At 36.3% G+C, this 24,795-nt stretch overlaps 1 protein-coding gene across 1 annotated transcript in view; it reads right to left on the reverse strand.

Annotated features, from left to right (window-relative positions):
• Nucleotides 1-18,539, reverse strand: part of LOC137295621 (ankyrin repeat and SOCS box protein 13-like) — a 19,498-nt gene extending 959 nt beyond the window's left edge. Inside the window, exons 1-5 of the mRNA XM_067827068.1 lie at nucleotides 18,365-18,539; nucleotides 16,016-16,203; nucleotides 14,996-15,146; nucleotides 13,722-13,856; nucleotides 11,343-11,537 (exon numbers count right to left, since the gene is read on the reverse strand). Coding sequence (XP_067683169.1) covers nucleotides 11,343-11,537; nucleotides 13,722-13,856; nucleotides 14,996-15,146; nucleotides 16,016-16,203; nucleotides 18,365-18,410 — 715 coding nt within the window. The 5' untranslated portion in view covers nucleotides 18,411-18,539. The remainder of the gene's footprint in view (nucleotides 1-11,342; nucleotides 11,538-13,721; nucleotides 13,857-14,995; nucleotides 15,147-16,015; nucleotides 16,204-18,364) is intronic.
• Nucleotides 18,540-24,795: the final 6,256 nt, after the last annotated feature.

The following is a 24,795-nucleotide window of genomic DNA, read 5'->3' on the forward strand; positions in this document are numbered from 1 at the left end:
TTACACAACTGTACACAATTGTTAAAGCGGGGCTATAAAGTTTCAGTAATGAATTTACAAGTAGTTGTGAGGCAAACAGTATCCAAATGCCCTAAGGCCAGGAGGCATGATCAGAGATGGACAAAGAGTTTTACTACATGAAGACCTGGGGAGAGGAAGATAAGGGAGGCAGCTAAATACAGTTACATCACCTTGTGTCACAGGCTGTAAGGGGCCAGGTTTTACTGTATAGGTTATGCAATGCCACCAACTAAGCTAATAAATCACTACAGCCATGTACAGCTAGCCATGACTGCATGGACAAAGGAATTTAGAGGACCCAGGTTCACAGGGCTGGGGGATGTGGACTGTAAAGTGATACTCTTCTGTGTAGGATTGAACGGTATTTAACTCTAGAACCTTGTTCAGAATCATAACTAAAGTTGGGGAACATATCACAATGAAAATCTAAAACTCTTAATGAAAAGATCAGGTTTAGTTTCTGGGTTCTGTTTGCTAATGAGCATTCATTGAACATCATTTAACACTAGAACTTCACTCAAAAACAGAATGATGGGTATCACCTTTGAAGTTAAGGAGTATATCAACATGAAAATCTGAAAGCTTCAAATCAAAAGATCAGGTTTAATTTGGGGTTCTCTTCACTGTAATGAGAAGTAGAATCTCAGGCAATAAATCTTGATTCAGGGGGCATTACAACATTAAATATCAGAACAAAGTTCTAAATGATGAAACCAGTTTAATTGATTTTTACTGCATAAGAGCATTTTGTATAATGAATAGTTGTGTCAGCCTACATTAGCATGACCAGACACCATAACTGAATGCCTTGTGTGGTTTATGTTGCTAAGTTTAGGGAAAATGGCCACCTAGTCATTTGTTTGACTTTGAACAGAGATAGAAGTGGGGGTGAAATATTTCTAATCTGAGATGACAAGTTGAATCGGTTTCAGTGTTACTCATTTACAGAGAAACTATCCATGCTCACGGCCCCAGACACTAAGCTGTCTTGGCGGATTGGTCCCATGTGGCTAGACATTTGTCTGTGTAATTGGGGTAAAGATAAACTGTTCAGCTGAATTTCATTTTCAGCACAAACTAAAATCTAGTCTAGGAAAATAAAATACAATAAAAAGGTGCATTAATTATTGCTTGATGCATATTCAAAACTTGCATGGGTTGTATTGGATAAATATATTTCATGTTCTGTATGACAGTCTCATCCGAGGAGATAAAGTGATGTTAGATAGACTTTTGTTAAAATTTCTACGTGGGTCTATTATCCTGGGTTAAGTTCACTCCAAAACACACATAATTCCTTCAGTACCATTTCAATAATACAAAGTGCTTGATTATTGTATGAGGTAAGGTCAGGTTCACTGTGTTTCACATGAATTTTTACATGACAACCAGACTGGCAAGCCAACAGATGATGAACATGATCAAGGTGTTCTGTGGTCAACAGTCCACTTATTGTATCCCCTGGGCTGATATTCACAAAATGCACATCGCTACTGAGATCCATCAAAACTGGGTCAGGAAGGTGACAGAAACAATGGAAAAATGAACACATTTATTTACAAGATTATTACCCATTTGAGTTATTTTATTTAACATTAACTGTCAAAAACCATGAAACAACAAAGCTATACGGGATGACTTTTTAAACACTGAGGATATGGACCATGGGTGTTTGTTAGAAATGGTGGAAAAAACCCAATTAATTATCTTTTAGTGCTATTTCGCAATGGCAATTTAGAAGCAACCGGAAAGAAATGTCGTAATGTGGAGGAAGGGAGGAATTCAAAGATAATGAAAAAACAAATTTTGGATCAGCACCATTCAATATTAGGCCAAAATGTCTCTTGATGTCAGTACCTACAAATTTACTTAAGAAATATGAAATATACATGGTACATCAATATATATTATAACTCCCAAGAGTGAGTTAGTGAATTTAGTTTTACGCCGCAGTCAGCAATATTACAGGTATATGGTGATGTTCTGTACACAATTAAATCTGGACCAGACAATCCAGTGATCAACAGCATGAGCAGTGATGTGCGCAACTGGGAGCCAATGACATCTGTCAACCAAGTCAGTAGGCCTGACCACCCGATCCTGTTAGTTGCCTCTTATGACAAGCATAGTTGCTTTTTGTGGCATAAATGGGTTGCTGAAGGCCTATTCTACCTCAGATCTTGACAGGTCAAAATGTTTTTAACATTGTTATCTTGAAATATGTTTGGAAGTTTAGGTAGGTGATTATAACTAAAAGCTTAAAAAATATCAAATATACAATAAAATACAAAATAAGAGAAAAGAAAACACCTCACTCGAAGAAATACGCCTTATAGCACAAGCCAATGAGGTAACATATGTATTTGGGATTAGACTTACTTAGTCATTTACAGATTCTGGTACTTTTGTTGGGTTGGGTTGCATCTGGGATTTGAACCCACACTGTCAGTCAAGGACCATATGGCCAGCACACAAAGTCAGCCATCTAACCCACGCAGCCTCTGAAGCTGCCAACAAGGCAAGTTGTCTATCACGTGGATGTTATACCAAGTTTGTTCTTCAGCTCAGTGGTCTTGATTTAATATGTTTGATAATTTTAAATAAAATTTACATTCTAATGTCATCATATTAAATCTATTAATTTATAGAATGAGAGTATCCATGTCAGAGTCATATTTGAGAATTTGAGTCCATAATATCTATTGAAACTCCCCAAGGTGAAATTTCTTCAAAGCTGTATGTATATTTTCTAATTTGGCCAGGTACAACCCTGGCTGTCAAATCTGGGACATGGAAAGAAAATATAAAGGACAAAAACAGGAAAGAAAGTCTGACAAAGTCTGTCAGTCTGGGTCAGATTATAACACTACGACACACTATTCCTGTCTATTGTTTCGCTGGTTTAGATAGGGACATTTGTAAAACACCTGTTGAATTCAGAGGTCAAGTGTGAAAAGGTCAGATGAGTGGCACAATTTGGTTCAGCTCAAGTTGCCATAGTTACTAATACCAAAGGAAAACAATCCTTTGATCTTTTAAAGCCCCTTGGACTGAGCAATTATACCCATTCCATATGATGTCCATTGACTTTCAGTCGTACTTAATGATGAATCTGTAGGGCAGTTTTTGGTCAGGTTTATAATCGTATGTTTTTATTAAAGATTTAGAACATTATCTTGAAACCTAACATCTTTAAAGTGTAATTATATCTTTGTCTGAAGTTGCTGAATAGTATTTATCAAATTTATCAAAATTATTAATAACACATCTGTGGACCATTCGGTTCTTAAGCACAGTAACATAACAGCACCAACACAGTAAAATAACAGCAGTCTGATCAGAGATAGGGTTTGCATTTGATGTTGGAATTCATTTATTCTCATCACCATCTGACAAAAACAAGCATAAAACTGTACAGAGCAAATCACAAAGTGTGCCCATAGTGAACTCCCTAAAACTGAATAGCAAATGTAAACAACAAAGATCAAAGGTAAATAAGGGGCAACATTCTTTAATCTCTGAATTTCCTTTTCAATCTGATGAAAGCTTCTACCTGTAATGAGGTCATATAATGAGACTTTGATATGCACAAGCAAAGGTGATGTGTGACCCAGACCTATTTGAGGTGCAGAGATTAGCAACATCAAAACCCCATCAAGACATAGCACCATTAATTAGCAAATAACATGCACACCCATATCTTTCTGGGTCATTTAACAAAGGAATAAAAGAACCATCAAAGAAAAAAGACTGCCTCGATCTTTGAATTGTTCCATGTAATGGGGGCATAGAGAGGTGCGCAAATGTACTTGATTACAAAAGAGCATATAAGAAAGAGATTACATAGGTGTGGAGGCGGCCATTGTGATGAAGAGAACGTTAGTGGATCCTGGCCGAGAAGAACAGAGAGTGGGTCAGGGGAGATAATTGTTTGGAGGTGGAGTAAGCCCCTAGGGGTAAGGCCTAAGGGAGTGGGGTAGGGAAGGACAATGGGAATTGTCAACAATAAATATACAAGTGACACTGACTTAATCCTACATCAATAGCAGGGCCACAGTAAGGTAAAGGGAAGGTCACCTGTTTGGCAAAGTACAAATTGTTCACATCTGTGCAAGAAAATAATATGAAATTTTGTGTTGTAATTATTAAATGTGAGCCATTGCTACAACCAAGAATAACCCTCGTACCTTTTGAGTACAGACAAACAGTAATAATATCCAGTTTCTTCAACATCTGCAATTATTAACATTGTCTATTTGAGTAAAGCAGTCACTAAAATTCAGTGGAATCAAGTACACACTATCTTCATGAATTCCATCCACATGTTGTAATTTGTATTGTGCATTTATCCAAACATTGGTGGCCTTGAGGACTAAATGGACAGAACTGAAAAGACACTGAATTTATTCTATAGCGAGGCGGAAGTAAAGTAGAGGAAATGTCAAATGTTTTTACAATGTGCTACAGAAATGAGTATTAAGTGTTGTAAGCATGAGTGCAACTTGCTTCAAAATTTTCTTATATAATTTAAAATGTTGGCCTTAGATGTATGGTTACAATTCAAAATCTTGGCTTTAGATATGTGGCCAAAATATAAAATCTTGGCTTTAGATATGTGGTTAAAATATAAAATCTTGGCTTTAGATATATGGTTAATATATAAAATCTTGGTCTTAGTTATATGGTAAAAATATAAATTCTTGGCTTTAGATATGTGGATAAAATTCAAAATCTTGGCCTCAGACATATGGTTAAAATTTTAAGTCTTGGTCTTAGATGTATGGTTATATTTTAAAAGTAAAACCTCCAACAATTTGTAGACACATCTTGAAGTGCTTACGTACACATTGACGTAAGCCGTAATAAATGTAATCACTTTATTTCTGATAATGTTTCTTGTTCCTGCTCACATGATTATGATAATGTATTCCTGTATTTCCTCATGTGTTCTGAATATAACAGCATTCGGTATGACTCATATTTCTATAAGAAAGGTTTCTCCCTGCGGGTTGTACTAAATGCTAATAAGTCTGTATCCTATCAAACAAACATGGACATTCTACATTATTACATCTAAATGACTGGATCACAGAGGTTTTGTAATTCCTTCCGATTTGAATAATATATGTTCAAAGCAAGTGCTTACTTTCACATACCAATTGGTCTTGATAGCATGCACTTTAGAATTACCAATCTGTCTAATACATCAGATAACTGATATGGGACACATGGCCAATACATTAACACAAAACAAAATGAGGCCATATTTATTGGACTTGATGGTTGCTCATGGATTTTCAATTATTTTCCTGCCTTTGTTTAATTCTTGGGGTTTCTTAACATAGCGATCAAAACATTCTGTCCAAAATAGAAATGTGAACAAAACATTCTGTCTAATCTTGAACAATGTTACACGACAAAGGCATTCCCACTTAGATGTGACAGGAAGAACCCATGGCTTTGTCTGTCTCTGGGGAAGATGAACTCCAGGGTAAACTGCCATGATGTCCTTCCACCCCCTTCATTGTGTCCGTCGTGACAACCAGCACCATTGCTGGATTAACCTAGATTTTATTGACATTCTTTATGGCCCTGTCCAGGCTGGCCACTCATAAATTACATCACTGGACCATATCTTTGTTCCTGATAAACAGACTTATACCATGACCCCTGTATCAAAAATATGTTCAGGTTTACTCAACAAACAAGGACCCAATGATTGCCCTTGCAGCAGACCAGGGGTCTAGTTCTGATCCTGTGATCCTGGAGTATTTATGATGAGACCATAACTTTCATACGGAAGTTTGGCCTATGTATTTAGTAGGGCATAGCATTTTTATTATTGTGTTAGAAGTAGTGATGCAACGATTCACCCAGACATTAAATCGTTTTGTTTTTAATACTGGATCCTCAATTCGATCATTTTCAGTTCAATTCTTCATACAAGTAAAACATCAGATTCCATCTAACTCCGCCTTTTTGGCAAGAAATCCATGGTCAAATTGGTGATATCTACTAACAACAATTCATATTGGATAATTAGCCTGACATCAGCCAATCATGACACCTTATTTCAAAACCTGAAACTAATGGGTTGGAGTTGAAACGTCATTCTGGCTGTGAGGAAATAATAATTTAAATCAGCAATCAAATATCAAATGGAAATACAGACAATCGTTATCGAAACTAGGGTGTCAGATTTGATTTTCTCTGAATCAAACTAAATCACTGAAGCCATAGTTAGTAGGCCAAATGTTAAAAATCAAGCACAGCATAACAGTTTACATGTAGGCTAAAATATAATCTCTGAAGAGATGTTTCACAAAAAAAAAAAATTTCTATAAAATGTAGTTCCTGAGGCAAAAACGTGTACACCATATGGTGATTATTAATGTCTAGAAATGTCTTAATGTTTAGAAAATTAGCCATTTATATGTGAATATTAAATTAGGAGATAACATACTGTGAAAGTCAGAGGTATATAATAAAATAATAATAGCTCTAAATTGGATTCAAATCAAAAGCTTAGTGTTCAATAAAATAGCTAACAATAAAATCACTTATGAAATTCATTTATGTAAACAGGTAAATGTTATTTGATCATTTAACATGTTAAAAGAAGTTTGTATTCCTTATATCTCCTTTAACACTGAATCTGTGATGTCTAACTGCAATTCAGAATTCAGAACACACTAAAAATATTTTATTGGACAAAAAACATTGTTGAAATAAGACAAAATATGAGGCAACAGCTCACTTTAAGTATTTGTATTCTACTTTAATGAAATGTAAGATAGAATAATAAAATGAATTTGTAATATTTCCCAAAATGTATCTGTGATATTACAGCTAAATTCATTCTTTACAATACATTAATTTATCTATTAATGCCAATATTGAATATTCAAAGAGACAGACATTAGTAATAATGTCCACAATTAATGGAAGTATCATAAAAACAGTACACTCAACTGGAAACAATGTTAAAAACACCTAATATCATATTGTACTATAGCTAATCTGCCATAAGTGACTTGAGAATATTGTATGTCCTTTAACTTCTTTGGCGTAGAAAACCCCAGCAAATCCTAACATTTTATCCTAGTTGTGCACTCATAACATTTCACAATATGTGCGTATGTCTCTTTATATCCAGTTAATTGTATAATTCTACATCAATGCCTCCTTAATTTTTTTCTTCCTGATTCCCAGGTAATACAGATCAAATGATGGCCCCTGTTCAACATGCCACCTCAAAGTATAGGTGTTACTGATATGCCAGTGTTAAACTGACACCACGGTAAACTAGATAACAGAGTAAGGAACAGAGGACAGACATTAGAGCTCATCCCTGGGGCATCACTGTAGGTCATGGCGTCATGTTTGGTCTGGAGATTATTCACCTGACCACTACTTCCAGGCCTTGGTCGTCCCGGGGAGGGTAAATAAAATACAATATCCATTGTCATTTGTTTTATGTAGGTGTAGACTGTGCAAATGACCCCAAACAGGAAATGTTTACACTTTTTGTGTTAATTCTTCAAGGCATAACAGTATTTCCATGGCAGGGTTCTTCAGGATGTTGTGTAAGAAAAAGAATGACACTATGGCCTGGAGCATTCTGGGATATATCAGTTTTTACATTGTGTTTGTTACGAGGAAAACAGTAAACAAACAGGATATAAGTTAAAGTGCTGTACTGGGCAGAGAATGCCATGCCCTTGAGGCCATATAAAATATGTCACTGTGTTAGCAATGGGTTGTCATTGCATAAAAAGTAAATATAAACAAAGCAAACTCTTTCAACAGCAGAGAATAGAAGAGTTTTCAGAATTTCAATTAAAAATACACTGCTTAACATTTGCCAAGAACCAAAAAAGTCAAAGGCATGGTCCTTGGCAAATATTGAGGTATATGTTTAATCTTTCAACATCGTATTGGAGTACATTTGGAACAGACTTTGGCCATGTACAAGACATTAAAACACTTAGTCTATGCCTTGAACTAAACTTGCCTTGTTTTATGAAGTGTTGAAAAATTCAGGCTTAACAGAAATAAATCTATGACATGATTGATATGAACACAGTGCCTTGACCAGACTTAGATGGTATACAGGATGTATAAAACAAACATCAAATGTCACATAACTCATGTTTCGAAGACACTGGAACAAAATCTAAAAATTGACATTTTAGGGCCAAAAATAGCATGGAAATACACACACAGTTTCACCATGATGATATCATCATCACTGTCATCTACAGTTACACACCAGCATGTTCAAGTTGAAGGGACCTATATAGATACTTTGATATGTTTGATATTCAACAAAACCAAACAGATTATGACTAATGATAATATATGCAGTCTAGTCCAGGTCTGAGAAGTGAGACCAGCTAGGCGACTACCATTTTGAAGCATAACAAGCTAATTATTGTCTTGCATTGGTGGGGCAGTTTGAGACACTAGCTAATTGTCATTATTTAGTATTTGAATAGTATGAGGTGCCACAAAACAATTGTCATTGGACATGTCTGAAACATGTTTCCTATACAGAACTGACTATAGACTCTAACCATGCAAACATTGTCTGTCTTCCAATCCCTGAACCACATTATTTTGCCTAATGCCAAGCCTTCTCTGCAGTGCTAACGCCATAAATGAAGCAAGTCTAGATTTCCTTAGGTTCTGAATCTCTAGTCTCCTTGGCGTTTCTTTTCAGTTAAAATGGGTTTGTTTGTTACTATCAAAATTATATCTGTTCAGAGACTAAGACTGCATGTTAAGCAAGTGCGCAACATGGCAGCCTCCTACATGTGTGTGGGGTGTCATGAATCTTGATGTTTTTCAGGCAGGTCGATAAATCCCTGTAGACCATTTTTTCTGATAATTTTCTTGCATCTGTGGATGGTCAGGGTTTTCAGTATCAAATCACCGAAAATTGTAAACCTAAAATTTTCATGTCATACTCCTGTCATTTAACAAGGGGGATAACTGAATGAACAGCTTTGCTTTGAATGAAATCCATGTGGTGATGCATTTTCAAAACATCCATTATTATTGTATCAGCATTGATTCAATCCCATATATCTCTCAATTTCGACAATTGTACATTGAAAGTAGAGTTCCCCTACTTTTCTTGAAGAGTATAATATGGTATCTGATCTCAATGACTTTCAAATATAGTGAATGTAAGCAGTTATTGTCCTACTGGAAAAGGTTTAGTTATTATTTTCTCTTAAAGTTGTTTTATTGGGGGTTAATGCCTGAAAACCAATCCAAACCATGACTTTCATCTTCATAAGGATTTAACCAGACTGAATAGGAGAAGCTTACAACAAAAGACAAGGTCACAACTTTAACCCCCCTGTGTAATGTGGTACAGATGTGGGGACCGAGGGATATCCCCAGAACCTGATTTTCATCCTGCTCTTCTTTATCCTACTGACGCCATCATTCTGATGTGTCATGGGCTATTTGTTATCTGATTGTGTCTGGACAGCGAAGGTGTTGTCTGCAGGTGTGGGGATGGTAGAGTTGTAACGGTTGTCCTGTGATGGTCCAGTGGAGGTGTCATCAAGGTCTGTTAATGTGGGGTGACGAGACCATCATTTTGAGGTGTCGTAAGCTAGTTATTGTCTAGCGTTTGAACAGTTTGAGTCTCTACATGCTAATTGTCATTGTGTGGTACTGGAACAGTTTGAGGTGCCTCAAGTTAACTGTCACCAGTTTGTACTGGGACAGTCTGACATCTTGCAGATGAAGTTGTTTGATGCTGAGATAAAGGCCTGGTAAGGGCAGGACTCAACAAAATTATGGATGAGAACTGTTAGAGGGGGGTTAATCAGTAGATTAGAACAAGCAGATGAATGGTGACAATGTTAATGAAATGGGAGGAACATTTTTTTTTAACGAATACACAATGTCATTTAGAATGTACAAATTGTAGTAATTTTGTTGGGTTGAGTCCCATGCGGGATTTGAACCCACACCCTCAGAGCACATATGTGCATAGTTCTTCAAGACATCAGTTAATCTCAAATACACAGCGACATAAGAGATGGTGAATCTTTTTATCATCTTTACTTAACAAAGATGCTGCCCATATTTCAAAATGAGTTACTTAAAAGTTTATTTCATCACAATAGTCTGTGTACAGAATTATAAATGACACAGTGTTCATATTGATAATCATTAATAACTTTCCCCATCAACAAAATTTCTGCTTATCAATCTTTTTAGCAAGCATCAACAGGTATCTATTGGGTTAGATATTTGGGGGCTGGTTTCTACAACTTCCCAATCGCAGTCACTGACCAATTACTAAACTGAAATAGGATCCCCACAATAACATGTTTTTTTATACAGATGTGACTGTTTCCAGAAATGTGTGAGGATGCATGTCCATCTAAAAAAATACCTAAAGGCTATCATGACATTGGACAATTTTTTTAGCAATGAATGCTTGTGGTTTACTGAATCACATTTAAATCTGTCCAGGTGAATATCTACCTGTAAAATACACCTGACAGGTGTAACAAGAAGGACACTGCAATCAGCACCTGTGGAGATCGCAAGTTTCAGGTGTGAAATGCACAGGGGGAGGGAAGGGAGTGCACGTGTCATGTACCTGTACAGCACACCTGGCAGGTGTAACAAGAGGAAATTGCAATAAGCATGTACAAAGATCAAAAGCTTAAGATGTGAGCTGAACATGGTGTGGGGGAAGGAAGTACACATATGGTCAGGTTGTGATAATCTTCTGATAGGTGCAATAAGTAGTTCAAAGGAAACATGTACCTCATTTAGGCCTTGTTGACCATAAATATGTAGAATTGTGTCTCTAAATTATATCTATACCTTCTGTCAAACTTGATCTAAACACATGTTTAAAAAAAAAAAAATGGAATTGGTAAACAAATGATAACTTACATCAATACCGGTCCAAAAAATAGGAGATAACATATGTCCACACAGTTAAGTTTTGCTACTGAAGAACAAAATGTTTGACAACTTTTAAAAATAATTAAAAGGTAAAATGTCAGAAGTGTATTATTCAACACAAAACACTGCAACTGTGTATATATCTGCATAAAGTCCTTTTGATGTTCTGTTTACTTCATACTCAGGTTTTAAACATAAGACTTTTATCAAGCTCTGGAATTTATTAAATATTAAATTATATTTATACTTTCATTTAATATTAGTAGCACTAATTATCTGTGTTTGGTATGATTTTTATAAAATTATAACCTCAACTCCAGTGGGATGAAAGTAAGAAATGTTTAGTGGGAAGATTAATGAACGTTGTTTTGTCTTACTCTCCCAGTGCAGCAGAAGTTGTTTAGCTGGTGAGGTGCTACTGGGGACCAGGTCTCGTGGGGTCCTCCCACGGTTGTCTCGGGCATACACATTGGCACCATGCTCCAGGAGAAGTGACAGGAACTCACAGTCCTGGAGCCGAGCTACATCATGGATCGGCATCTTGTGGATCTGACGAGTATTCACATCAGCACCTGTAGAGATATTTAGTTATGTTACACAGATGATTGGAAAGAAAGTCACAAGAAAAAAGGTCATGGATAAAACAATGTTGGCTTGGAGAAAAAGACACAGGAAAAAGATCACAACTGTTTATTATGGTTAATTATGATCATAAATCACAGTTTCTCTTAGGATCAATCGTGAATCACAGTAGCCACTTACAGTTTGTGGCTGAAGATCCATAAAAATTCTATGTTAAATCAAATGTTCCACCCAACCCCTTGGTTTATCATCCTAGTTACCTCATTAATAATTTTATCATGTCAGACACAGAAGTTGTTATAACAACTGATGCATTTTACAACCCACTAGTATTTATTATATTATTGTATTGTGACCTTTTTTCCTGTGAGTTTTTATTCACTGCCTTTTGCCTGTGACACTCTTTTCTACATTCTTCTTACTAAAAGTGGACGGATAGAATCATCCCAGTTTAAAGGAAAAAGATATTCTACTCCAAGTAAACCAATACACAAGCCTTTTATTCACAAGTCAGTTTGGCCAAGCTACCATGACACTTCAAAACGGTCATCACCTATTTTCTATTTCCATTTATCACTTCACTGTATTCTACACCCTATGGAGAATGTTTTGGTAGATTAAAATGTGTTACTGTTCTGACATTTCATCTAATGGTATGTAGCTTCTGTTTGAATGCACAAAAAAGGATCTGACAAAGCTTTGAACATTATAGAAACATATTTGTTTCTAATGGTGCCCTTTCAAAAAAGTTCTCACAGCCATCTACTGAAAACAAGTAAACCATTTTTAAGAAAAGACTTTGCGTATAAGATACTTTTCTTGCGCAGAAGTTAAGCTTTTGCCTTGTTTTCAAGTGAAATGAAGTCATGACCTTGGTGTGAAGACAGATGTGGCTCAGCCATAAGATATCATGCAGAACTTCAGATTAGATATAGTTTGTAACCTACAAAAATAATCTGAACCCAGAAACAGAATCCTTCCCACCAAGTCAGAATTAAGAAGATATCAGAAGAAACAAAACTACTTTGTATGACAGAGCAGAACACCTGAATGGAACAGGAGTCATTGAAACAAAGTCATGGTAAAAATTGTCACAATACAAAAAATGATGCTAGCAAAGTAATATATTATATACTGGTGAGTTGTAAAATGTCTCAATTGCTATATCAGCTTCTGTTTCTGACATGATTTAACAAAGATTATAATCATCACATAATACAAGTTATGTGACTTTTCTCCTGTGACTTTTTTTCCTACCCTAAACTGTGACTTTTTATCCGTGTCACATTTTCCTGTGACGTTTTTTCAGATCACTGAACACCCAAACTTGAATAGATTGATGGACAAAGGGAGATAACTTTTCAGTTGTGTTAATCTTGACATATAAACTTTAAACCTGTTCCATTGTTCAGGAGAAATTTACTGGGCAGATGGCCTCTTTTGTGCTTAAGTGTGGAACATATGCTGCTTGGGTGGGCAGATTTTGTTGCACATGAGACGAAGCATGATAGCTGTTCTCAGGTGAGAAGCTATTGTAACTAAGTGGCTGTTCTGTCAGGTTGGACACAATAAAACATTGTAACCATAGTATCAGTGTTGCTCACAAAATATACTTCAACTCTCTCATTGTTATTAAGTCATACTTTTATTAATTTTGGACAACTGGTAAAACAGATTCTTTTATGTTACTGTTTTGTTTCTACAGTTTTCTTGTTACTTTGTACAAATGTGTTCGAGGGTGCTAATGTTAGGAAAAGGCAAATAATATGATGCATTTTGTATCAGTGTACATGACTTATATATTTGTACAACTGTGGACAAGGCAATAAATGTCATTCTATCCAAACATACATTGCTTACGGTATATATTATATTGCACTGTAAAAGAAATAGTTTTAGATTTAAATACTAGTTTTAGACACCATCTGTGATAGTCTAGTTATTTATCAATCCTTTGATGACTGAATATTGAACAGTAAAAATTTATTAAGCATGTAAAACATTTCTTGTCACTATATTGCCAAGGTGACGTTAAATTTTAACTCACTCACTCACTCACTCACTCACTCACTCACTCACTCACTCACTCACTCACTCACTCACTCACTCACTCACTCACTCACTCACTCACTCACTCACTCACTCACTCCGGAGTGGGTAGGTCTGTCTCTAACCTGCTCGTAGTAGCACCTCAGCACAAGCCCGGTTGCCCTTGTATGCTGCAACGTGCAGTGGGGTTCCGTAATGACTGTCTGTCGCCATCAAGTTAGCCCCGGCATCCAGCAGAATGCTGGCACACTGCCAGTTATCTGGTTGAATGTAAGCAGAACAAAATTATTCATGAAAAACAGTAACTATCATAAAAAAAACCCCGTAAAATGGTACAAGTTTTCAAATTCAGTGGACAGTGGGGTAGCTTAATGGTTAAAGCATTCACAAGTGACAGAGAAAATTCAGGTTCAATTCCCAACAACGATACAATGTGTGAAGCCAATTTCTGGTGTCCTCTGCCTGTGATATTGCTGGAACATTGCTAAAAGCAGCATAAATTTCTTCACTTACTCTGGTTTACATTTATGCGATGCTGCAATACAGGGGAAGCTGTCTGAACTGACACTCATCGGGACTGAAGATAGAAACTGGTTTTGACAAAGTGCCAGATTTTAAAATTGGTGATAAGAGTACAAGCAACCAATGGGACTGAGATTGTATGCTGGTGATGTCAACTTGCCAGATTGGACGGTTTAGTCAGCTTCCGCTTTATTGTTAAATATAAATATTGCTGGAATATGGCTAGAAGCAACGTAAAACTCACTCACTCACTCACTCACTCACTCACTCACTCACTCACTCACTCACTCACTCACTCACTCACTCACTCACTCACTCACTCAGTAGTTGAGTTCAGAAATCAATTAGATCATACTTCAGGTTTTAAACAAAAAATAATTTTTGTATTTTTGACAGATTTTCATGTAGTCTTTAAGACCAGTAGTTCAGTCTTTACATGTGAATGTAGCCTAAAGAAATAAAGGTTTTAGATGTCTGAACTCAGACAAGTATGGGCACAGTGCTAACATAGGTTATTTTCAAGTGCTTGTACTGTAGTGAGGTGCGACTGAGGTAAGGGTGACCACTAGTGGTGACTTAGAGCATTTATGTTGATTACAGTCACACTGGTTTTATGCATTTAATGAAGCACTCATAAAATCATAAGGACTTGTCTTAAGTTGTCTAACAGTTCATGTTTTGACTAAACATCCTTTGAAAAAAATCATCAATAACAACATGTCTGCTACATTATAATTCATACCTAATCAAATTAATAATTTTCGGCACAGATTATTACGTTTTGTGCCAGACATGAACTCTGATTATTAAGTTGAAATTTACAATGATCTTGTCAAAGGATACCATGATTTCAGATTCCAGATTTTCACCAACCTACCTCTTAGTACGGCTTCGTGAAGCGGTGACGACAGCAGTAACAGCGGATTGACATCAGCGCCATGTGACAACAACAGACGGACAACCTCTATGTCACCATAACAACAAGCATCACAGAGCGGGGTGGCACCATCTATATTGCGAGCATTTACCTATATCAGAGAGAATGTGAAGAACTGAAGAAATTGACATACAGGAATGTTATGACTTATATACTCAGCATTCTAATAACCAGTGGTTATACAAACAGCATCTTGATGATGACAATGTTTCAAGATAAAAACTAAAACAAAACAAGTGTTTGCCACTAATAAGGAAATGATATACTTATAACAATTCGCTAGTTTTGACTTTTTGCTCACACACAAGATGCATGAAATGACTGGAGTCTGGATTACCACCCAATGTAGGCTGTCAACAAAACTGAAGACATTGGTTACAACGAACAAGAGTCTTGGTGACTTTGAAAATAAGGTCAAGGTCACCAGAACCAACTGGTGTCAGCGTAAACCCCCAATGTAGGCTGTCACCAAATTTGAAGACATTGGGCACAGCAATTCATGAGATGTCGCTTCAACAAGAGTCTGAAAAGCAGTCAAACAGTCTAGGTGACCTTGAAGACAAGGTCAAGGTCAAGAAAATCAACTGGTGTCTGCGCAATCCCCTAACGTTGGCTGTCACCAAATTTGAAGACATTGGGTAGGAGAGTACATGAGTTATTGCATTAAAAAATTGTCATGTGACCTTGAAAATAAGGTCAAGGTCACCAAAATCAGCTGGTGTCTGCTATTCCCCCTCCTGTCACCAAGTTTGTAGGCTGTCACCCAGGTTTGATTCCCCAATGACGTACAACATGTGAAGCCCATTTCTGTCGTGATATCACTGGGATAATCCTTAAAGCGGCGTAAAACTAAGCTCATTCATTGAACAGCAAAGTTTCTGTACACAAAAATGATTATGAAAAGTATAATACCTTTATAATCTAATGATTAATTATTTCCAAATGACCACGCAAACTGACCATAGCCCCTTTTTCCAGAAGAATCTCAATCACTTTCTGTCTGCCATGCAAGCATGCGTGATGGAGAGGGGTGACCAGATCAAATGTTTGATGATTCACAAAGAAGTCCTTTTCCTCGATGAGATGCCGCACTACATCAGCTTTGCCCTGTCGTGCAGCTTCATGGAGGGGGTGGTTGTATGTCGTCACTGTTGGAAGAACAAAACCATGCTCACCTTATTTTTCAGTGACCGGTGTCAGTGTTTACTAGCGGCAAAATGTTGGGACCTGTATGTACACATACTGAATGAACATGAATGTGAAAAGCTTAGTCTGTAGGTGCTGTGATACCCATATTGTCTGAATATTCGATTAATCTGATATTTGATGTTTGTTTAATGTGGCACTAAGCAATATTTCAGCGATAACTGAGTCTGGTGCAGACAATCCAGTGAACAAGAGCCTCTCTCTACACAGTTGTGGTACAATTACACGTGGCAACCAAGTCAGTGAGCCTGCCCACTCAATCCCATTAGTCACTATTAGTAGCTTCAGATATGTCCTTACCCAAATCTTCACGAGTCTTTGTTGAATTCAATCAAATTGATGAAAACTATAGATTCCAGACTATGTACAGCTAAATGGTAAATACAATGAAAAGATGAAAAAAGTTGAGGTGTGTCCACGGTTAATTTGCTAAGCCTATAACACTAAAATGAAGCAATAGTTACCATAATCTGTACATTGAATAATATTAAACAATTATGTCACAACTACAGATAATGTATACTGACTGAATCACACATAAAATCTATGGCACATTTTTCTGAAACAAGGAAAACATTTTCTTTGATATTAGCACACAACTATACTTTGGTTTGTTGTCAAAGATATAAAATTTAAAACAGACTTATTACCTTTATCATTTGCTTATCACAAATATCATTTCCGTAGAAAGTTGGAGAAAGAAATCTCACACATACTGTCATGAGCTGTAGAATAATTTGTGACTCATCAGCAATTTTGTGGTATTTCAATATCAATAACACACATTTTGCATTTTTTAGTGGAAAACACATACTTTTGCCAAAATTCAGGAAGGATGCACACAAGAGTTATAACTGTGTGCACATCAGTGTGAAAATGTCACTTTTGAAAACAAAATACTCCCAGATGAAATGCAGAAGTCAAAGGGATAGAGTGATGAATATGGCCTCTCTGGATGTGATTCAAGTTCATGTACACCAACACTGGGGTTGCAAATGATTGTCAGTGACTTCTCAAGAAGTACATGGAAGTGGTTCAACCTAATGCTTAAAGCATTTACTCATCAAAGCTAGAGAACCGAGTTCGATTCCCCACATGGGTACAATGTGTGAAGCCCATTTCTGGTGTCCCCTGCCATGATACTGCTGGAATATTGCTAAAAGTGCTGTGTAAAACCAAACCGACTAGTCAGATAATAGAAACCGTGTGCCTATTTAGAATCTTGTGATAAACAGTTGATAATTACTGTTCCTACGCAATGACTAACAACTAATCACATAGGTAAAAGGAGATGTCAAAAGGAGGTGAACTCAGGAGATCAGGAGATGAATTATATCAAATATTGGGTGAACTTTCTAATCAACCAATCAGCAAGGAGATTTTCTCAATTCTCGAAACAATCAAATCTTGACTGTAACATACCCCCTCAACAATAACATAGGTCATATCAGAGACCACACAATTCCTATGATATGGTCTCTGGTCATATCATATAGGTGGACATAATGACTTTTGTTTCTTCAATATTGCTGCACTCAACAATATTGCAGCTACACAGTCAAATCACAATGAGCCGAATGCCAGCATCTCGAATATTATGTACCTGTACCTGTCGGCCCCAACCATATTTTCTACCATCATAGACATACCTATGACCAATAGCATGAGCATGCACTAGTCTATGCAATGATTGCCTCTTGAAAGAACAGTTCTAACCAGGACCTTCATGGGTTCATACTTGAATATAAAATAACATGCACGTTTGGAAAATACATGTACATTAGAACATGGACTCTGGCAAGCCAAACTGGCATCCATGTCTCCGAGATACCCTCAAAATTGAGGGTTTTATTTTGAGGCGAGCCTTCAGACAGTCTTGTCATCAGAGACGCAGATAATTTACTTCAACTTCGCATACACATATTTTAATGCTTTAATGTACTGTCATACAAAATGAAAACCAAAGTTAATCTATACGTAAATATTATGTAGATAATACACTACTGTCTACGCTCGTCAATGCACATTTCTGTTGTGTCATGCAATGTGGGGCTCGATTCAATGACAACTGCCGAACAAGGATCGATGATGCAAGGTACTTACTAAATTCTTGAACATCCGCCTCTATACCATGGCAGGAATCTGTCATTTTGAACTCCAGTCCTTATTACAGTTGACGTGGCAGATATTAATGTTGACGTACATGTATCTGTCAATTTTCATTTACATCCTCTGTCGAAGGTTGTCAGTTGATTGCGAAGAAGGGGAAGCAACTCCTGCTGTGCTGTATATTACATCATTTCAACCATATAGGGCCAGACTTTAAAGGTTCAAACCTGGCGTTGTCCATACAATGTCATGTCTACGCAAAAGTTGTTCTTTTGTATGTTTCTATCAGAGATTTTTAATCTGTAAGTTGACAAACCATTTGAAATGTAAGGTATGATATTTGAGGAACAAACAGCTGACTCTGTTGGTCACCTGGATATTTATCGTACAGCACAATCACATCACACTTCTCTAAAAGTAAATATTGCAATTCTCATATGAATACACCCAAACGCTTTCAATATGAAGAAATATTTTATCATTACAAAGAAATGTCACATCAAACAAATTTCTTTGTACAGCTTTAAAAGTATGGGATATCATTCTTAGGAGTGGTTATTGAAAGACGTACTACTCAAACAAGATAATGTCCTGATATGCTTGTAACCTTTTTGGTTATAACTGCCATATTTCCAATTTGTTTTCTTTCAGTTTCTACAGCTGGACCACATGAGGCCTCATTAATTACAATTCCATGCATAAAAAATGCAAATTATTCGGTAATCAGTTATTCCAAAGTGCTATTATTTCATTGAATATTTTTTCAGTATGAATTAAAATAAATCAATACAAAATATATGATTTCTGATACAATAACACTTTCATTTGGTCATTGTACCAAAATTCTTTAAAGTTACATTATTGGGTATCGTTTTTGACTGAATGCACACTTGTTGTAGTGCAGCACTGATTTTCATTGAACGAAAAAACCAAAACAAATGTTTTTGGACAGCAATGATGGGAGATCGAACATGCTGCAACTCCATGAAGTCATCGTCACCAGATGACTTCACATACTTTATAGCTAAAATGGATTGAATTATGATCTAAAAACCAATACATTATCAGAAATGAGCAAGCCATTGACACTTGATAATGCTTGCAATGATAATAATGGCCATTATCAAGCCCACTTTTAGGTGATGTCGTAAGTAGCTCGGCTCTTGTCAAGATGCACTGCATCATAAATTACAACATGCAGCAATGAAAACATCCACTTGAATTCTAAAGTTGTTCAGCACTGAAAAGAAATGGCAGCTGGTAGTACGGGCAAAGGGCACAGCTGAATGTCAACTTTCTCAATACTGATGTCACATGTTTTGTTCTATGCTGTTCACATTCTCCCCAAAGTGTGTCAGTGACCTCCGATGTTTGTTGTCAGCAGTGAATGCATCAAAACTGATGCTGTTGTTTTCATTCTTATTTTATATTAGGAGTTCTGTCCATTTCAACTATAATAACAGTAAAGCTATTTTTCAAGGCATTGTCATTGAAAGATATTTACCATGTAGTAAAACCCACCATCGGTCCAGTGCAACATATGTTAAATGTATATATGGAGTTACACTTTCTCAGTAAAGTGCAGATTCTAGAACTTGTTTTTGGGTTAAGTTCCATCTGGGATTTGAACCAACACTTATACAGTCAGTCTCTAAACTGCCAACACACGAAGTCAAAGCCAGGCAACCATTGATTTCTGGCACACATGACAAAACTCTGCACATTGGGTTGTGGTGTCTGATGTCATTTCTGTCTTAATAATGATCATACATATTCATAATGAACTCATTTCCATGCTTGCAGCATGCTCAAGTCTTAAGTATTGTGTGTGCAAAGATCTGGTTAAAAATTGTTTTTCAGCAATCACCTGGCTTGTCTTAAGAGGCCACTAATGGGATCGCGGATCAGCATCACCGTCTTGGTTGACACAGATGGGTAGATCAATGCTCATGCTGTTGATAACTGGATTGTCTGATCCAGACTCGATTATTTATAGACTGCTGCTATATAGCTGGAATATTGCTGAATGCCGCATTAAACAACAGACAAACAATAACTGTGTTTATGTTCCGGAATACTGCTGAAAAACTTAAGCCGATGATCTATCTGTTAGTTCCTCGTTTTCATTCCATCTCCTCTTCTATATGTACAGAAAACTAACACCAACATTTATGACCAGATTTTATTGCCTCTTCATACAGGTTGAGCACACCTCTCAGATAAACAACTAATTACACCACAGAAAATAAACAGCCTCTGGTTTGACAAAGTCCATGGCGTTACTTTCAGTACATCACTGACTCGTATCATGCTAAACATGTCATCACTCATCAGAGACATGGAGATAAGTAATAATCGTCATGAGGGCCCACACACACAGGGAGACTTTCTGTCCAGTCTGAAAGTTGTGTAAGCAAGGGGCCTTACTTCAGATATATTACTCAACAGGAGCCCTGGAGAAGTAATGACTAATCTACAACAATGATCCAAATAGTTTTTAGATGATTTTGTAGACGTTGGCAAGTCAATAATGAAGCATATGACTCTATTGATGCTTCGGTGCAATTCTTACACTGTTTTAGCTTGCTAACAGTGTACATTTGTTACACTTTCGCTGTATGGAATAAACAAGAGGTTGTCATTGATAAAGTTGTATGCTTCATTATTGTTCCAAATAACTTCCAACCTACTGTCCTGTGGCGAGCAGGACTTGCCTCTCTCTATCCACATATTGCCATCATGTAATCACGAATATCAACAGAAAAATCTTAAATGAGGGTTTGGGGACGATTCACAGGACTGATCAACTTGAAATTAAATCAGGGAAATCCGTGGCTAAGCAAAAAATAGTCGTAACTGTGTAATGTATGACCACCTGTCAATGCTGACTTGCAACAGGAATTCTCATCTTAAACACAGTATATGTTATAGCATACAAGAACACTGCAGTTATACCAAAATATTTTAGTCCCTACTGATAATCTATCTTCTCAAAACATTTTGCTGAATACCTTTAAATTCACTGAGACCAAGCATGAATGCAATGCTTCATTTTGTAAAATAATGATTTATCACGTTGATGCTTTTCTTCATTTGCCTAGACTTTGTCATGCATCTCTGTTGCTGAAAACTTTACATGCTGAATATAATCTGTGGAGTGTTTCTTTCATAACCTACAATATGCATACAGTTATGCAATAATCACAGAATCACCACAATCATATATAACTACATTGAGCAAAACAAAATTTAAATAACACTGAATATATTAACAAACATATATACTACACACAATCTGAAGCATAAAAAGATACAAATTCTATCTCTGAAGTGTGTTTCTACTGCTGAAATAGGACGTGGAATAGCTACACTACGTTTCTTTGTTTGACAGTTGAATCAAGGCTCACCCAATTACAATAGTAACAGTCTTAAATGCAAGACCATTTCAATGCTTTTCAAGTTCTGTTTCATTTTTATCTTCAGTATGTCAATATTTATTTAAATTTGTCACACTATCAGTTAGACCTAATTAAGAGAAAGAGCATTCAAATTTTTCAACAAGACTTACTTTTGCAGTCATCAACTAAATAAGTCTACCACAACTTGAAATGCTTTCATGAAGAAGACTTTGCACTAAGTCAAGGCTTTTCAAGATATTTTGTATTTTCAAGCTATGTTGTATTTCCAAGATATATTGTATTTTCAAGCTATATTGTATGTTGTTTGAAGAGACCTAAAATCTATGTCATTTTCAAGTCCTTGGCTTGAACCTTGATAATTATAAAGATATCAAAGGACCTGGATGGTTACAATGGCATAATGTCTAAACTATTTAAACATTAAAAGTGCTTATGCACTTGTTTTATGAACATAAAGCACAACAGTTTGAGTAAAGTGATAAAGTGGTATAAGAAACCTCAATATTTAAAAGAAATTTAAAAGAAATATGGTGAAATGTTAATCTGGACAGTTTCCAAAGAGGTGATGAATCAGATGCCCACGTAAGCCTTGATGTGCAGGTCTAAACAGAGTGAGTGAGTGGGGTGGGTTTGAACCCCATCCCATCACATGACGTCAGTGTAATAAATTGGGAGGAAGGGCCGAAGTGAAGCAGGAAACGTACTTAAAGAACAGGGATTTGAGCTGGTAATGGATTCAACTGCACAGCGAACTAACCAGACAGTCTACAAGTGCCCAAAAATCAGACCAGAAAATGAAATCGAAACACAACATAGGTAAGATCCAGAGTGGGGTATCTAACAGCATATATCACTAAGTTAACCGGGTTTCTAAAAGTACATCATGACTAGACGCTTTCATGAATTTGCTCTGGTGATCAGTTCTATTGAAACAAAACACCAACATTTCAAGGTTAATAAGTGTTCATTTAGTGAAAACAAATGAGACACTGATTCTACCACACATGACAAAGGGAGACTATGTATCATCCCACGCTTGTCCTTGGCTTTCCTTGCTTAGATGGAGAGTGACTAGGGGTTTATAATAATTCACAGCAGGCGCACCAGAAATGGATATCATAAATTGTACCCTTGTTTGAATCAAACCAAGGTCTTTGGCATGAAGACCAAATGCTTTAACCTCTAGGCTACCCCACACCTCTTAGACAGAGAAGCCTCACACAATGCTATGCAGAAAGAGTTTATAATTTAACTCTTACAAAAAACAGAATAAGTTAAAGACACAATACATGCAGCCACAATTATCCAGTCTATGATTTCTCCAATATATATGTCACCTCTATGTTACTCCGAGCTCAGATTTTCATTCCATAATACTTAATGTGACTAGATACCTTGATAGTGTATTCATCCTGGGGGTTATGTGTGTGACACATTTTCTTGAATGCTTCATAAACCTTTACATTTTCATCAGAAATAGAAATGTGCTTTACTCATTGTGCCCATGCAGGGAATCAAACCCAGACCCCAAGCAAACACTTTAAGCCCTTAATCTACCCCACTGCCTCACTGGGGGAAGGAATACATATTTATTCATGAATATGCCATAAAGCAACATATAATTATGTTATCTAAGAACAATATTACTCTATAACATACATTGGTAAGATAAAAGGGAACCCTGTAATTGATCTTGGGTAACAGCTGGAAGAAAACAGTCTTGATTGGAGAGGATGGACAAATTGTGAAGGTTAGGGGTGACAGCACTAGTCTACGATACCACTAACATTAAATCTGCAATAAGGATACAGAACCTTGTTGATGAATGACATTGAATATATACTTCACAAATACAATTAATACTGAGGTTGGAAGAATTAGTAAGAAAAACCCCCAAAATGTCCAGTGTAAATATAAGTTGAAAAAAATTGAAATGTGAAAATCCCATCTAATCACCAGTCACTAAGAAAATCATTGAAGAGAAGTAGTGTTTAAGATCAGTAAAAATCTTATCCAGGTAAAAACTCTGAATTGAGAATATGAAAAAAAGAACAGCATGACCTTTCCTTTTGATTTAAAAACTCTTTGGGAACAAATAAACGTTGTTCTTAAAATTAATATCATTAATTAACGCATAATTGGATAATACACTGAATATATAAAATCAGTTACAGAAACTAAAATATTTACCAGTAGTTCACTAGACCTTAATAGCAATATCCATGAAGATGGCAAATTTCTTCAAGCTGTTATATCTTAACAAGTAAAAAAACGCTATGGTTCTGATTACAAATCTTCAAAATTTAGGATAGGTCTAAAATCCTATTTATCAATGAGTAATTGTTTAGTAAATCAACCTTGCGGCCGTCATGACGACTTTCCCTAACAGAATGACCAACGTCCGTTATTGCTGAGAAAAAACAATGGTATCTGAAAGAATATTTTAATAATAATAAATGTGATCTTATAATGTGCCTTTCCCATACTGCGTAAAAAAATAGGGTTGGTCAGGTAATTGGAACAATACCATTATTTTTTAGGCCCTGTTGGGCAGCTTGGTAAGGACTGAGAGGAAGACTATTAATTTCTGTCACTGATTATAACTGCAAAACACACACTTATGACAATATAATGATAAATATAGATGACTCTCTCAACAAACACTTCAGGCTCACACCAATATATATATACACCATAGAACACTCAGTCACATCAGCTATCTGAGAATGGGATGAAAGGCTACGCTCTGTATCACATGGCCAACTATGTTATACACATATTCAATATACAGTGCATGGGAGTAGTATCTCCAGTATGCATGTGAAATTTGAATGAAATCAAAAACTGTTTTCAGTGCTAGCCACTGCTCTGACAAAGTTATTTGGCAAAGAAAATTGCATGTTTTTCAAACATTTATTTTTTTTTTAATACTTCAAAATTACAGTAGAAAACAAATACGGCAGAATACATTCTAAGGCTTAAAGACACGATCAGATAATGATACAG

This window comes from Haliotis asinina, chromosome 9, assembly GCF_037392515.1.
Source record: "Haliotis asinina isolate JCU_RB_2024 chromosome 9, JCU_Hal_asi_v2, whole genome shotgun sequence".
Classification (NCBI taxonomy): Eukaryota; Metazoa; Mollusca; class Gastropoda; order Lepetellida; family Haliotidae; genus Haliotis; species Haliotis asinina.